Source organism: Anas platyrhynchos, chromosome 1, assembly GCF_047663525.1.
Source record: "Anas platyrhynchos isolate ZD024472 breed Pekin duck chromosome 1, IASCAAS_PekinDuck_T2T, whole genome shotgun sequence".
Classification (NCBI taxonomy): Eukaryota; Metazoa; Chordata; class Aves; order Anseriformes; family Anatidae; genus Anas; species Anas platyrhynchos.
Window position 1 is genome coordinate 131,456,172 of NC_092587.1, and position 17,279 is coordinate 131,473,450.

The window sequence follows — 17,279 nt, forward strand, 5'->3', positions numbered from 1 at the left end:
GAAAGGTGACTTCATACCCTGAGTTCCCCCACCTGCAAGAAAGGAAAGGCCCGCCCTTGTGATAATTTTCTAGTGCAACATGTTAGAAGCGCTTTAGGAATAGTAACCTACAGTCACCCTGCCAGAATTTCTCTTTTAGCATCAACTGTGGGTCATGTGTGATTTTTGCTTCTTCTGGGCTAGAAAGGAAGAAATCTGAGTAAATCCATTACCTTTAGTGTATATATGCATATATGCTGAGAAACACATTAGACTCCTACTCTACAAACTGCCCCTGTTTCCCTGCCTGTTTTCTGCAGGCAGACCATCCAACACCATCCATGGGACTTCCTCCAGTCCTGGTTTAAAAGGCCTGGGCCACTACGTCCTTTGGCAGGGAGATGGGCACCACCAGAAACCAGATGGGGCAGGTGCCCTGAGTGAAATGCACCCGGCCCAGGAGAGCAAAGCACTCCAACCAGGGATATTTCCAGGGTCACAGTTTTACACTAAATAGCTGTTAAGGGACTCAAATCCTTCAAAATTTCTGAGTTGTTCCAGCATACATTTAGGCTGGTATCACATCTTTTGTTGCATGAAAAACACCTGACTCAAATCAGGAGACCAGGACTCAAATATGATCCAGGCTGGGGACAAAAAAAAAAAAAAGGCACACTGTGCCCATAGAATCTGTGTGTGGCAGCCCTGGTGTGTACTTCATGTGGGCAAAGAGCCAAGTCCCTGCACACACGGTGAGCAAGAGAGGAGTTTGGTGTACTTTAAGTGCTAGGTAGGAAGAATTGACACAAGACTTCTCCTGATGCTTCAGAGGAACTTAAAAGAGGAAGTTCAGTACTAGTGCCATCAAGATACAGTCTTCACTGTGATCTCATAAAATGAAAGGTTTGTATTTGTATTGCTTTTGAACCAAGATCATGTAAAAACAGAGGTTTGGCTGAAAAAAAAAATTTCTTAGAGCTTTCCATTTTGAAAAACTGTTGTCCTTTCTTACTTCATTTTTTTCAATGCTTCATTACTACTGCTGGCTTTGGTTGTGTTTAGTTGTTGGTTTTGGTTCTATAATTTTTTTTCTTCCATGTTTTCTGACCCTGATATGACTGCATATATCGTCACTTCAGACCACCTTTCCCTAAGGCATACAGCCTAGTTAACTTTACCATAGGAGATCCAAAATCTCCTCCACGAGTGTTTAGGTGTGCATACAGAGATCCTAGACATGCCAAATTCTCAGAATTTTCAATAGTGGGAAAAAATATTTGAACAAAGAACAGGATTTTGACAAATAAGAAAACTTCCTGCGTACTAGGAATGAAAAGTCACCTGACTATCTGCCTGATGAAGCTGCAGCTGAGTCATCCTCCATTCTCTGGCAAAGGAACAAAATATTTATCAGAACACTTAAAAAATGGGGGGGGGGGGGGGGAATGCAGTTTTACTTTTCTGACTAGTATAAGCTCAAAAATCAGCTTCTTTCATTGTAGCATTTGTATTAAACTAAGAAAAATAATAATGCACTGCAAATAACCTAAAATATATTTTTAAAAAATCAAGCCAGAATTAAAAAAAGCCACAGAAGAGTCAAGTCAACATTTTTAATCTGAAAATATATGTCTTCCATAAGTTTTATGGAGTGCATAATTAAACACCCACACCAGGAAAAGAAAACAGTCTTTGGACTTTGCTACATAAATACCCACTGTCCGAAAAATCCATTTAGCAAGGATTTTTTAGCCTTTCGAGGATTGGCAGTTTGTGTAAGAAGCAAAAATCTGCTTGTCATCTCCTCTGTCTTTTTGGGAGAATATTTTTTCATGTTTATTTTGGATGACAAACAAAACCTATCCTACGCTACAGCAAATTATGCGGGAAACCTGCTGGACTAGGTACTTTCAAACCACGTCAGCAAAAATTAAAAAAGGAAAAGCCTCTTTCCCCAAATACATCTGTTAACCCCCTGAACAAGTTAATCCTCATTCCTTTTAAAGCGCAGACACATCTCTCTCTGTAATAACTTTCTTTAGGCATGCAGGGTTAAAAACTAAGCGAAGCAAAACCAAAAATCCCACGAAACGGGGAATGCAACCAAGACAGTATTGCTGCCCTCTCTCCCTCCACAGGGCTGGATGATGATGGCTGCTCATGCAAATACAGAGTTCAGCAGACACACGAAGGAGCCATAGCAAGATGCAGGGACAAAGGGCCTTCTTCAGCTTTAAAGCTCCAGCTGGCAGCCTTTCTGCTGGGGATGTCAGCCGGAAGACCAGCACAGAGCCAGCAAGCAGCCTCTGCACCTGCAAACCCTCTGCTCGCAGAGAAACCGTTCTGCTTTCTTTTCCAGTGAAAACCCTGCCTAACAGAGCTGCAGCTCCAGGACGGCAGCACACGAGCAGCTGGCAAACTAATTTTTTCGAAGAATTAACGTTGCTTACCTGCAATGCAACATCATTTAGCCCAGACCCAAAGATTTTAATAGCATCCTTTCTTTGGTGGTATGGCTGCAAAGCAATGATGTCATGGGGAGGAAGCAGTAACAATCATGTGACTGCATCCTCCGTCTATAGGATTTCTGATAGGAGACGGGGCTGGAAAGAGACTGCTCTGTAATCCTGCAGGATTAAACTGCAAGCTTCTTTATCCTTCCTTACATATTTCTGCAGCCATTAGATCATCTGGTGCCTTTTTTTCCCCCCTCACCTGAGCCTTTTTTTTTTTTTTTTAAAGAGAGTTCATGGATTTTGTTGCAACAGCAATAAGAATCACATTTTTTTTCAAGAGGAAAAAGCACTGTAAGTATACTGTGTGCGAATTAAGTTTTATTCCTACCTACTCTGCAGCAGCGCCCAGGTGCCATAATTATCTTCTTTAATCTTTATGAAATATGTAATCACAGCAGCTTGGAAGTGAGACAAACCACAATTTCACCATCCCTTGCATTTTTCCTTCTCCCTGTATTCCACTTCAAGCTTATCCAGATTGACTTCCCTCCAACTTCTGGGTCATATTTGAGCTTTGCAAGATTACCTCAAAGGTTCTGTTCCTCTGTTACCTTCACTTCCTCATTCTCCACCCCATTCATCCATTAAATAACCTCATTTACAGCCTTCTGCCTTTTCTTCAATGCAACTGCTACTGCTTGAAAGATTTATTTGCCAACCTAGTTTTCCTTTTTCAAAACTTCTACTTTTTTTTTTCCCATCAAATATTATAATAAAGCAATTACCTCGACTTTCACATTTTGATTAACTATGTATTGCAACTGAGAACCATATATATATATACACACACATACACTTTTGTTATACTGTACAATGTATTCAAGTTCTACTACAAAATAGTAATTTCGAAAGTTGATTGTACAGATTTCACATGCCCCACTAGGATCATGCTCTCCAACACCACGGTTATAACTGTTCTTTATTAAGACAGAATACAAATAAGCAAGTTTGTGTGCATGCAACGTTATGCTTTATTTCAAGACATTCACCTTCCGCTGCTTATTGTCTCTTATTTGAACATGGTGCAGACTGGTTTTTACCCTTAAGGGTATGCAAGTTGTGCTTTGTATTACTTAAGCAAGCACAACAGCTAGGTAGAGGGAGATCTTGTACAGGTACACATGAAAACATCCATGAGTCATTGAAGGCACACACGTGGCTTCCACCAACTTCAAAGGCCACAGAGCACAGTTTGGAAGACCTTTTTGTACCAGTGCATGTGGACATTTTTGGGGTGATGCTCTAAGCAGACAGTTTGGCCCAACAAAGCAAGCTGGTTGGTACAGAGTGTACAAAACCTTTTCAAAATGGCTACACAGCTCCTCCAGATCTTGTCTGTAAGCTGAAGGGAGCTCCAGTACCCCTTATTTCTGATATGGATTACCCAAACAGAAGTTACACGTTTTCAATTTTATTGTGAAATCTGAGCACTTGATTTGCTTCACCTGCAATTCCTACACTTTTCTGGAGCATGCCTTTAGGAAAGAGATTTGATTATGCCCTTTACACACAGTAGTGCAGATCGCATTTCCCTATTGTTCATGAATCACTAATAGCTGCAGAGCTACCATAACCACATCAGTAAAGTGAGGAAAAGTGATGGGAGGAAAGGCCTAACTTCTTGCCAGCGTCTGTTCTTTGAGCCCATTAAAATCAATATTAATATGCCAATTGAATCCTGTGGAGGAAGTTAAACCAACACAGAGTATTTAATTTAGTTTCTTGATAAAGTATCTGCAATTTTCCTTAATTGCTTTATGAAACAGAAGTAAGGAAAACAGCAAGCAATTTGAATTGAATCAGTCAGACACAACCATCTATACCTGGAAAGTTTCGTGCCATAAGACACATTAACAGAATGCAAGTACCACATCCTAAACACGGGATAGCAATTCTGTGCTGTAAGAAAACAAGCACAGGGCTCTCAATCTCCCATTTCTTCCTGGACAAATTTTCCTAAATTCACTTCTTAATTTTCTTGTCTGTTACCACAGGTAAACTCACTGAGTCTCTTCCTGAATGTCTATTTTTTTAGTTGGATGATCCAGCTGCACACTAAAGGGACAGAGTAACTGATTCACTGTAGAATATGTGATTCTATAAGCCAGATATGTTCAAATTTGAGAGATTTTGAAAAGTTATAAGAAAGCAGAAACAGCTTCTGAGAAGCTTTTAATTCCCAAGAATATTAAGATTTTCCACAGTACAAGCAAATCGCTTATATACATAGATTCCAAAATCAATTTGATTTGACTCTTTGATATTTTCTTTCATTTATACTTAGTCAATCAAGCAATCTCAGAGGAAAGAAAATACTGTTCACATCATGTTTTTAGAAAAGATTGTTCTTGCTTTTGCTAGCCTGTAGTTTCTTAAGTCCCTCTGTAAACATATTTTTCCTCCTGTCATAGACCTATGACTCTATAGTTAAAAAGGAGATTAGATTCAATACAAGCAGTAAAATACCCTCCTCCAAACTAAAAACATAATACAAATTTTAGATTTGCATTCTGCTAAGAATGGATGCAAAATACATAGTTCATTTGATTCCTAAAAAAACATTTGTTCATTTTATACACTTACCTTGAAGTCTTGCAAAGTGCTTACAAGAATCACGGCAAGAAACACATATAAGATTTCATGTTTATATCAGAAAATTCATACCAACATACCCATTATAGCTTTTGTTGTTGATCCTGATGGTAGTGAGACAGTTGGTATTCCAAATGACTATTTCAAGCAGACCATTTTAAAAATAACCTAAACTGTGTCATACCCTTAACGCCTTGCGAATACTGGATGAGAAAGGTGTCAAGTGTCAGTACTACAAATTTGCCCATGCTCCTGGCAGCTTAGGGCTGCATAGAGAAACCAAAAAATGGCCTTTCGATAAATATTAAGGTCTAACTTTCCTTTGTGAAAGAAGCAGTGCAGTTCTGCCTACTAACATTAACTTGTATTTTTTCCAGTGGTTTTCAGCTTGCGATTGGTCATAAAGAAGATACTACAGAAATAACGCTGTCAATTTATTTCAAATACTAATCTACAAAGTACAAACTTCTGCTAGAAAAAAAAATGCAGTTCAATGTGTCATAAGGAGCTACCCATGAATTCCTGGAATATTCAGCTCGGAGCCTCAGATACAGCTGTCGGCTTATCATGAGCAATAAGCACGTGGGAGAACATACCTGCCATTCCTTACGCTCTGTATCCATTTCAGGTCTTCAGTGCAACCTCTCTAGAATCCCTAACTTCACAGATTTCCTCTTTTTTATTTGAAAATTCATTACATACACTGTTTTACAAAATATAAAATTTCTTCATGAAAGCATCATCAGTGTGGCAAATATAAACTACTGCAACAATGTCTTCTTCTATGACATTAAACAAAACTCTCTTTCTGTTTATGGCAAATTATTTTATTTTATAGAAGAAATACTTTCAAATAATACAAAAATGACACAATCATACAGAACTGTGACAAAAACGAGAGAGATGAATACTGACTATGATAACTCATTACCACATCAAGACAGAACTCATTACAGCAGTCAGAATCACGGACTCACAAGATAAACTGACGATGTCTCCAAGCAGTCACTAATTAAAAACACCAGCTGAACCCCCTAAGAGGTAAGCCACCAGACATTGCCCCTTTGTTACACAGTCACAGAACAATTCAGGGTGGAAGCGAGGTCCCTATGGCAGCCCCTGCTCAAAGCGGGTCTAACACAACCAAGCTGCTCTGGGCCATGCCCAGTCAAATCCTCTACACCTCCATGGGCAGAGATCTCATAACCTCTCTGGGCAAGCTCTTCCAGGACTGGAACACCCTCATGAAAACAGTGTTGTCTATTCTTAGTACACAGCAAGTATTTCTGGTATCACCACATGGTAACTTTGGATAAATACTACTATGTAAGGGTCTCCACTGAACATGAGACGTGAAATTCCGACCAACTGATCTTTTCAAGTAACAAGCACTTGAAAGCTTGCTGTCCCTAGACTTTTACCCAAGCACTAGCAATTTCTTACATGATTTACGTGGCTTTTATCTGCATAGTTTCTGAATAGCTCTAGTTCAGCCCAAGGAACCCAATATACACCCATCAAAACTTAACTGGCAAAAAGAGAGACTTCAGGATGGTTAGCACGATAAACGCTAACCATACTTTAATTTCATACGTATTGCTACACCACCAGATCACTTGATGTCTGTGATGATTATAGGCTATACCAGGCCTGTAGTAGCTTAAAATTAAACGTCTTTGCTTAAAACGTCTTTTACCAGCCCCCATCCCATCCCCTCCAGTATTTTTGGTCTCAGCCTGGACAAATAAAAGCAATTCAGTTTCACTATCAGGTTTTCCTGATCTTTGACAAACTAACAGAGTATAAGCTCTTGAAACTCAGACGACTTACAAAATATTTTAAAATATTCCCATTGGTCAGAGGTTTTGATAAGTTTAGCTTTTGACTGTTGCTTTGGTTTCCTGACATACAAAAATTTGGAGTCAATTTGACCTGGGCATAATGAAGAGACAGCATGATCATCCTTCTAAGCATTTCCAGCAATTTGCAAAGTTAGTCTTGTGTTGGGCACCTCTCTGTGTAGGTATAATTAGAAAAATATGAGAAACTATTATAGTAGCTTAGTAAAGAAGTATTTTTACATACTTGCAGGATGCAAGGACACAAAACTGGCATTCTCGGGAATTTAGGGTGACAGTCTTTCATTACAATGAATGGTTACAGGAAAAGTATTTCTCACCACATTTCTGCTGGTCCAACTATCAATCAAGTGAGCTATATCTTCCAGAATTATACACCTCCTTTCTGGAAAGTGTCACTGTACAACAGAACTCACATGCAGTAACCTCAAAGCAAATCCATTAGGATTAACATGTGCTTAAGCACCCTTACTTATTGCAGCTGCTTTCTGAAATTAGCACGTGTTTTCCTGAATCAGATCAGAATCTTTAAAACTGTAGAAGTTGCTATATTCCTTTAGCAGTTTTTCCACACAGCTAGCTCACAGTGCTCTTTTAACTACTTTTCCCTTAAATAGCAAAACAAAGACCTGTCACCCTTTTCCTTCCTCCGTTTAAATTGAGAATCTAGTTAAGAATATAAAGATATTTTAGACAAAACTGAAATGAAAACAATCTATTAGTGCACAGTAAGAACATGCAAATGAATTCTGCAATGTTTAACATCACTTCTAATCAGTGTTAAACACATTGCAGGTGATAATATTTTGCTATAACGCAGACAGTGCTAAAGGATACAATATACATAATAAGCTACAGATAATAAAGCTGAAGAAAGTGACAATTTTAGAACACAGTATTTTCATTTCAGGTATCAGAAACAAAACCAGCTCAATGGTTCCATTCTACTGTATGACAAATACTGAAGAACAAAATTTCAGTCTTAAAATACATCTTAAAGTAGGTATTTTCCTTCAAGGAAAAAAGGCACTATAAATAAATTACACTACAGTGAATTTGCCTGAACTCACTTTGTTTCTGTCTTCCAGCCTTTAAGTCAAATAAAACAGCATAAAAACTGTACACGCTCTTAACAGGATAGTCGATCTTTTATAAAATAAGTTGTCTTCAGAGATGTCAATTTCACAACAAGGAAAAACCAAGCCTTGTTGCAGTCGCTATTATAAAATATATATATGTATATATATTTATATATATGGTTTTGTTTACTTTTACTTTTTTTTACTTTTTTATTTTTTACAAAACGTGTATATTAGCTTTTGCACTTTTTTTTTTTAAAGAAACTTGGCTAATCTAATAACTTCATTAAAATAAAAGCGATAAATACTTCATGTTTACAATGCAACATGTCATACATCATCAGCTGGCAGAGGAGGTATGTTAATCCTTGGTCTTGTAAAAAATGCTATCTTCTCTCTGTGACCAAAAAAGATGAAAAGAAAGTCAAATATATGCCTCAAATAAAATATAATCAAATATATCCCACACCCCTGCAAGAACATCATTTTTTTACTCTGGTTAGTAGTTATTATTTGTTACACGTTGAACTGTGGGATTACTTCAATATGAGAAACAACTCCTCAATGCGTGCTTTTGGAGGCACTCCCTTGAACACAACTACTGTTTTTGAAAATTTAGGTGGTAGCTTTATACAACTTATTGGACATCAATTATAGTTCACTGTAAAAAGGTTTCACGGGACTAGCCCTGCGTTAAGTTCCCTCTGCAATGCAAAATTCACCTTCTACATTTTTCAGTAGTGCCTAGAACAACAAAACTGATGGCATTTTCATCTTTTTGCTTCTTTATTGAGAAGCAATATTCTTTACCTGTTGTAAGAAATGAATGTGTGCATACAAGGGGCAAGAATTTAAACAAGCAAGTTATCATTTGCTTCATTTTACTGCATCTCTCTCATCTCATCAATTCCCCACATAATTTTATCTCAGTAGCCAAAGCAAATGAATCCTGTTCTATTAACAGAAATACAAGATGCAAAAGCAATGCTAGAATTTTTATTCCTCTTACTTCCTCTCCACATCTGTGAGGAAGACCTTTCCCTTTCCAATATAGTTCATTAAAGGATAGACAACTTTTGCATTTTATTTAAGTATGCCCTGCAAACAACTTCTAAAAATTGGAACACTAACAGCAGAATATAAAATTGTAGCTGAGCTTTCCCCCACAGCTACACTGCACTAGTATTTCTTCATTCCTTAATCCTAATGTTATTCTACTAAAAAAAAAAGGAAAAAAATAATGCTAAAGTAATAAAATCTTCCTGTGAAATGCCCATTATCAATGGCACCTGTACACAAACTAAAGCTAAGAGAGGACACATACTATGCAAACACAGATGAAACAGGAAATAAAACACAAAGAAGAGGCTTAAAAGAAAGCTGGAATATTACTGAGTAATTTCAGGGAGAGAGTGTTCCTAGTAATGTATATGTATTACACTAAACAATTTAGGCCTACAGGCTAGCACTGAAGACCTGACAAATCATCTGAACTAAACAGTAACTAGGCTAAGTTGAAAGAATCACCTAAAGGTATGTTGTGTACACTTGAAGAATTTTTTTCCTCGTGTTTTACAATTGTAACACTACAACTTTACCGTTTCTCTGCCTCTTTGTACTACAAGTGATTCAAAGGAAACTCATGTGCCCAAATCAGTATGTGGTTAAAAATTACTGGTTATATACAAGACACACAGTATTTTAGCTAAATGTTTCAGAGAGCTTTAACCTCCGTAATGAACTATTGTTACACTAGTTCTGTACACATTACCACTTACCTAAAAGTCTGCACCTGAATAGGCTCCTTCTGATTTTGCCCACGCAACTGGTAGATTTCTTTTGATGCTTTCTTTAGCATCTTTTCAGCTGCTTGTTCTTGGTGATGTTCAAATTTGGTCTGTCTTGTCTGAAAATGAGAAAAAATATAATGCCAAAAGTTATCATGTGAATAAATATAACACAAGACTACCCAGGTTAAAATGGTGGATTGTTACCACTCATCCCAGTAAAACCACACCAGTATATTATCTTAAATAACTAAGATCATAAATGTAAATGAAGGAGAATGAATATAAATGAATGAATATAAATGAAGGAGACTGATACTATTGTTTAATTTCTTAATGTATATATGGAAGCAACTCTAGTTATTTTGAAATTTTGTAAAAAAAAAAAAAAAAAAAGCTCCTTAGAGATTTTTCTACAATCAAAAAGTTTTGAAATGAGAAGTTTCTGAAAATGTTGACTACTCATCTAATGTTAGCTTACCTGCCTCTCTGCTTCCTTCAACAAATTTCGGAATCGCTCATCCCGAAGGACCCAGTGGGGTAGATCTGTCTGCCCTCTGAGTTGAGCATCTTCCAGACGCTGTCTCAACTCTCTTAAGACACATATCTCCTCGTTCAGCTGTCTCTGTCTAGTTCTGGATGCCTGGAGATCCAGCTCCAGGTCTAAGGACGTTCTTGCCATAAGCTCAGCCAAAGATGATCTGCAGGACTGCTGAATTAATTGGATTCAAATAAAATGCACAGAATGTTATTCTTAACATGGTACATGGTATACTGGCCTATTTTTAGCTACAAAGGGCATGCATTTTATTTTATTTTATTTATGTACTCTACAAAAAGTGTTGTTTTTTTTTGACACAGTTTTAGAGAGGTTATTTGTACCCCATAGTGAAAGGTTAACTGGCTGTAAGGGTTTTCTGTACAAAACACAGCTTTTTTCAATTAATACTTTTTACTACATTCCTTTACAGTCTAGTCTTAGCTTATAAATAATTAACTAATTTAAGTTTATGGACTGAACTCTTACGTAATGATGACAATAAAAGGGATATAACACGAAGAACTCATAACTGAATCACGATGCTAGAAAACAGTGCACGGTGCAACAGATTTCCCTTAAAGAAATTTATTCAGTATTGGCTTTTAGATACGTTCCAAAACAAAATGAGAAGCATGCTGGTCTACTTACATACATAAGCAAGAGATTAACTTCTGCTTACCAGGCTAAACCATATGACATTTACCTACATGATTTATCTACAGGTAACACCTTACCTGTCCTTCTCTACCCACCTGTTCTGGAGGGTGGGAAGAAAAAGGAGAACTTAACCTATTTATTCCTCAAATACTGCTGCTTGTAGGCTGCATGGGAGGGGAGCAAGATGTTTTCCCACTATTCATACACACTTCTGCAGGCCTGCACCCTGCATCATAAACTAGATTTTAAAGATTTAACAAAGTTTACATCTAAATCAATACAAATCCAGTGGCTAGTTGTTGTCTGCCACACCTTGTTTTTTCCTCAGCAATTGTTCACAACAGTATTTCACTTCTGTGTCTTTCAGCTTAAAAAATAAAAAGAAACAAAACAATCCCTCACACTAATCACATAACAGAACACTCATATATTTCCTAAAAACATCACAGTTTACGTTTATACCAAAGCTTTACATGTCTACCAGTGCCACTTTTCTAGCAATTTAAGTAAAAAAAGGTTTCGTAGCTATACCTGCTTATACCGTAGAGTACGCCTCTCCAAGGTATTCCGGACAAAAGGTGACTTCCTTGGCAGAGTTGAGCTGTCACTGTCACTGCGATACAGCTGAGTAGAAAAGATATTGAAAATAAAGGTTGTTTACATCTAAATTCAGATTTATTTTTTTATTTTAAGATGTATTATTTTTAAAAAAATGAAATTGTGTTGTTTTAAGCAAATTAAATCAAAAAATTGCCTTTAACTATTTATAAAAAATTATATATAGTAGTGCACATATTGAAAATTTGATGTGGTCCATTGATACACTGGATACAACACAAACAAGAGAGCAAAAAACAGGTGATTCTTGGCTTAAAAATCATTATGGCATATTCAAACTCAAGCTCTCAACATCTTATGAAAGAGTACAACTCAAGCTGTGGACATTCCACCAGTATACCAAAATTAGTATCAATATATTGGTCTGCAATGGTGGGAGAAAACTGCTTATAAGCCTTTTGCAGTTGAACATAGCAACTACTCAACGTGAGTTTGGAATTATTGTGCTGATTCTCAATTACTTGTACCAGTGCACCCAGGAACCCCGCATACCACTGTAATGGGCATCCTATGATTGACATTCGCAACAGCAGCAAAAAAGCCCTAAGAATATTTATGCAGTAACCACAGGATTATGCATTGAGTCCCCCTTTATCCAACTTTTATGTACCTGGAAGTTAAACAAGGCCTCTAAGCTCACTGTTCATACACCTCGTTAGGCAGCACTGGACCTCCATAAAATTAATCAATCTAGCCCAATATCTAAGACTGCTAGTTAAAGAAGGTTTAAGATTCAAGTTATTGTAGGTTCTTAAATCTGAATTTAAGAAAAAACAAACAAAACAAAACAAAACAAACAAACAAACAAAAAAAAACAGTTTTAAACTCAGAAAGATAAAGAACCAGGGGACTTCTTCCCCAGTGCAACATTTACATTCACCTAAATATTATTCATTATTATCAAATAGTAGTATATAGTTCTTATAATTCAAATTTTAAGAAGAAGTTATCAAAAATACAGAAAATACTTGTGTGGAGGCCTCTCCCCGAAACTTCTTTTAAAGCCTTACTCACTCTGCAAACATACTGACTTCGTGCTCCAGGCGAGAAGGTCTGGGAACGAACAATAGTGCTACTGCGAACAAAAGCAGAACCCCGTGGCCTGCGGCTAGTTCTCTCTTTTGGAAGAATAGCAACTTCTTCAGGAAACAGATCCTCAGTGTTAGTTTCCTTATCCACCTAAAATTACAATGAAGGAATTTTATTTTACTTTATTCCTTATTTTCTCTTTCTCATCAAAACCAACCAGACATTTCAACCATATCAAAAGTAAACAATTTGCCTTGTTAGCTAGGCTAAAGTTTTAATGAGCCTTGAGAATGGAGGATGAATCACTTCATTTTTAGCAGTTTTAAAACTAGGTCATTCAAAATTATAAGATTACTTTTCAGAAACTTCCCTGGAAAAGTAACAATTATAAGATGCAGTTATAACATGAATCATAGCTGCAGAGCACAAAGACTGCATTCACCATTAGAAATTGGGCATTAATCAAGCTACCGCCTGATCTCCCAGCCTCAACAGAAGGAGAAAACTAAGACATATTTCCAAAAGCAAGGTGACTGAAACACAAAGCAACCTTAAAACTGCAGGAATTCAAATGAAGAGAAGAAACCCAATGAAAGGGAACTGAAAGACTGTTAAACAGTGGCACAAGAATACTAAAATATTTGGAAATATAGGAAAAAAAAACATGCTACTCTATCATAGTATCAAAACTTTTAAGATAACTTATTCCAAAATATGAAACAGAATCTTCCCTGAAGGCAACACAAATAAGTGTTCCTTTACTTTAATGAAAGCTTCTTGATTTCAGCTTGTCAGGATTATTTCCAATGTCTCATATCTTGAATTTGAAAGATTTTAAATACCTCAGTTCCAGCACGATTCCTTCAACAATTCTAATTTCTAAGAGCACTGGAATTAGATCATGATTTTTTTTTGTTATAATTTCAAGTCAATACAAACATTTATACAAGTGCATATTCACAGTTAGATAAAAGCAGCAGTAAAAATAGCTTGTCTTTTGATGTAAAAAAAAAAAAATAATAGTTCTGTTCCGAAATTACTAGCAAGTAAACAAACAAACAAACAAAAAAAAACCCACTGCCCTAAAGAGGACATTTTTAACAACTCAAAAGGCATACCACTGTCATCACGACAGTGCTCATATAGGATTGCTAATGTCATTTCTGATTCTATTCTCTCCCTATCAGTTTGAACTCAAACTCAACAAGCAGCAGTAACACATACTGTGTGCGCCAGGCATCGTGGCAGTTTCCATACTGCAGTGTCTTTTCTCATTACCTTTAGTGGTGGAGGCTGGATTTTTCCAGAACTGTACTGGCCTGCTGGAGTTGCAAACATGTGTCCAGCTAACGAATCCCCGCAAAATGGCTCCGGATAAGGAGGACTAGTCTGGGTGCAATTACTGCATCCACTGTCAACAGATTCTGCTTGCCAACTCCTGAAGTTAGAACATTACAAGGATTTTGTAGGTATTAAAAAAAAAAAAAGTTATGAATTCTATTTGTATATTTCATTATCCAGGTCAGTTTACCATTTTAGAGTATTATTTCTGCAATAGAAATACAAAATTTACAAAGGGAGAACACATCCCACTTGCATTTCTGCAGATGCACAAATTACAGTTGCCTCCCTAATGAAGCTTATGTTTGATCCAAAAGAAATGTTTTCCCACTCCCCACATTCCAAGTCCTATAAACTCAGCTAGCTATTCAAATGAAGCTTTTTCCTGTTTGCACATCATCACATGATAAAACAATTTTATACCCATAACACTAACAGGGAACAGATCTCAACATAAGGATCTGCTCTTTCTCCTGCTGTATTTCAGAGCATAATTACAGTGTAAATAGTACTTGGCTGTTTGATGAGGTATTTGAGCTACTATTTTTACCGTTCTGATATAGCTTCTGCCTGGTCTTCCTTTCTTTCCATCTCCAGGATTTCCTCCTCGGTGTACTCCAGTTTCACTCTCTCTTCTGCCAACTCTCTCTCAACTGCTTCCAGCTGGGCAGTGGTCCTGGCTAACAGGGCTGTCACTGCATCCTAGAAGGTAACAATTTGACTTCAGACAAATCCATTTGAACAAGCCTTTGTATTCAATGTATAGTATTCAGAGAAAACAAAATACAACCATGGTCCTTGTACATGTATGTTCCTAAAAAAAAATTAAAGTCTGTCCTGAATCTCAATAATCAAGAAGTACTTGGTGTCCCATGAATGCAACTTTTAAAAGAAAATGTTAGAAAGTGAACACAGAAACAGAAAGTGAATGCTTTACAGTTATATCGCACAGCAGTTCAGAATCCAAAAAGTTGAGTCAAAGCCATTTGTGGATTGGGTGACTTTAACACGCAGTGCAGCATCATCCAGTAAATTAGGTGAGAAGAGATCTCTGGAAGTCACCTAGTCTGACATGCTGCTCAAAATGGGGACAGCTTCAGAATTATACCAAGTTGCCCAGGGCTAAGTGGCATGCTGAAAAACCTCCAGGGATGGAAACTGCACAACCTTTCTTGGCAGCCTCCTCCAGTGTAGTGGTAGATTTTTTTAATGAGTTTTAGTCAGTTGAACTGGAGGCGTGCATACAAACATACAAGTAATATTTCAAGCACCTGTCCAGACATGGCTTTTAATTATTTTTTTATATTCCAGTTCTTGCTACAAGAGTTCAATTAATCTTCTCTGCATCTCACAAACAAACTGTATCCAAGATAAGATCAGATGCAACCAACCACCCAACAGGTCAAATGAAGTAAACAAATCACTTTTTCCGATCCATACCGTTTTAACTGTAGTTACATTTCCAGAAGACCGGGGAATATTTTCTTCACACTGGTTTTTATTCTTTGCTCTCTGGGGGTCTGAACCAGTGAAGATCTGAACAGAATACCAGTGAAGCTGCATCTCACCAGAACTCTCCAAATCACTCAGGTTTATCTGAGCAATACCCTGTAAACAACAAAACATATTCACCACGATAAGATAAACACACACAGCAGGATAGATATCTTGTCATTTAAGGAGTATCTCATTTATAATGGGGAAAAAAAGGCTTTTATAAATGCATTTATAATGTGAAAAAAATACATTGTCTAAGATACTGAATTTCTTGTCTCTTGCTTACTACCTGAAAGGATCAGAGTGGGTATTAAATTTTTGAAACTGAAAAGCAAACTTACTATGACTGATGTAGTATGACTAACACCATCAGTTCTTAATATTTTATTTTAAAAGCTCTCAATTACATGTCTGTTTTCTGCAGTTGCTTAAATTAGCATTATTAAAACAATATTACTTTAGTTAACCTATTTTCCTTTGACAGAACTATATTCTGAGATATCTTTCAGTTCCCTAGTCATCAAAGGCATCCTCCAAAGGGGGAAAACATGTCATATAAAACATTTTTTTTTCCCTGTTTATATAGTAAGTTCATCAAGCAGACCATAATCTCATTTTTCCACTTTCCAAGCTATCTTTACAATTAATTGAGGCTTCCCACTAAAAAGAATTCCCAACTTTAAAGTAAGCCTACTATATCAAACGGTGTTCACATAAGAAATTTCTGAGCCGTGTTGACCTAAATGAATGTTCCCTGCGGCTCTGTTTAAACAGGTGTACAAAGAACAACGGGGGAATGGATTTTTTGAGACTAACAACAGAATGGCATATTGGGACACAGCATATTATTAAGAATGTCATTTTATATCAGCATACTGGATGCTCCAAACAGAAATACCTTTCCTTTATTATAGCAAACAGAGATGTCTACTAGTTATCTACTTCTTCTGACACAGTAAATGAAAAACATCTAACACACTTTTATATCAGAGTTGGATAGCATTTAAGAAATGCTGGGTTTGTTTTGGGGGGTAAAGGGAAAATCTGTTTTCCTCTGTTACAGACATTGAAAATATCCTTCAACTTTAAGATGTCTCGCACTGCCCTATACACCGTATTTATTCATAAGCTAAAAAGGCATGACAAAGAAGTTATTGCTACAAAGCAGATTACTGCTTGAGTAGAAAATAATTTTTAATTTGTTTTGATGGCGATTAGTACTGATAGGACTAATAAATATTTTATATTCACCTTAAGATTTGGAGCTTGCTTATAACAAGGAGGAAGTCACGATGGGTCTGTCATGTACCTGTTCTGATGTATTTGCTAACAGCTTGGATAGCAGAACAGTAAAAGGACTTACAAATCTCTTGGTGATGACTAACAGGGGGACTGTAAAATTTATGAGAATTTTATATGGTGTTGAAAAATGGGACAGATGTTCTAAAATAAAAAGACAAAATGCTAAAAGACAAATATTACACTGAAGAGGAGTTCAAATTAAGACCTGGGGAGTAACAGGTTGGTCAAGGCCACAAAAGACCAGAAACTGCAAAGCCATGTTATTGCAAGGAAAGGCATTTCTTTGAAGTTTTAACATGAGCAATATGTGCTAATTGTGGAAAATAACAACTCCCTTATCTCAACATTGATGAGGCCACCAGGGAAGTAATACGCCAACCTAAAGAACCAGGTTTGAAGAGCTATAGTAAACCAGTAGGATCTTTCATCAAGGCAGGGCATATGTGGATTGAGGGAACTGAAAGACACACGAGTTCAGTAGA

General features: G+C 36.9%; 2 protein-coding genes across 8 annotated transcripts in view; both read right to left on the bottom strand.

Moving 5' to 3' along the window:
• Positions 1 to 5,469, bottom strand: part of CLCN4 (chloride voltage-gated channel 4) — a 46,427-nt gene extending 40,958 nt beyond the window's left edge. Inside the window, exon 1 of one of the 3 annotated variants that reach the window (XM_038173033.2) lies at positions 5,168 to 5,469. In XM_038173033.2, the coding sequence (XP_038028961.1) occupies positions 5,168 to 5,171 (4 nt within the window). In that variant the 5' untranslated portion in view covers positions 5,172 to 5,469. Of the gene's footprint in view, positions 1 to 2,429; positions 2,570 to 5,078 lie in introns of those variants that run through there. The other 2 variants (XM_038173035.2, XM_038173034.2) reach the window with 2 other exon arrangements.
• A 423-nt stretch (positions 5,470 to 5,892) lies between these two features.
• Positions 5,893 to 17,279, bottom strand: part of WWC3 (WWC family member 3) — a 99,747-nt gene continuing 88,360 nt past the window's right edge. For 3 of the 5 annotated variants that reach the window (XM_038173030.2, XM_038173032.2, XM_072029560.1), the window contains exons 16-23: positions 15,439 to 15,606; positions 14,549 to 14,700; positions 13,936 to 14,095; positions 12,643 to 12,807; positions 11,542 to 11,634; positions 10,294 to 10,524; positions 9,804 to 9,931; positions 5,893 to 8,422 (exon numbers count right to left, since the gene is read on the bottom strand). In XM_038173030.2, coding sequence (XP_038028958.2) covers positions 8,356 to 8,422; positions 9,804 to 9,931; positions 10,294 to 10,524; positions 11,542 to 11,634; positions 12,643 to 12,807; positions 13,936 to 14,095; positions 14,549 to 14,700; positions 15,439 to 15,606 — 1,164 coding nt within the window. In that variant the 3' untranslated portion in view covers positions 5,893 to 8,355. The remainder of the gene's footprint in view (positions 8,423 to 9,803; positions 9,932 to 10,293; positions 10,525 to 11,541; positions 11,635 to 12,642; positions 12,808 to 13,935; positions 14,096 to 14,548; positions 14,701 to 15,438; positions 15,607 to 17,279) is intronic. The other 2 variants (XM_072029553.1, XM_038173031.2) reach the window with 1 other exon arrangement.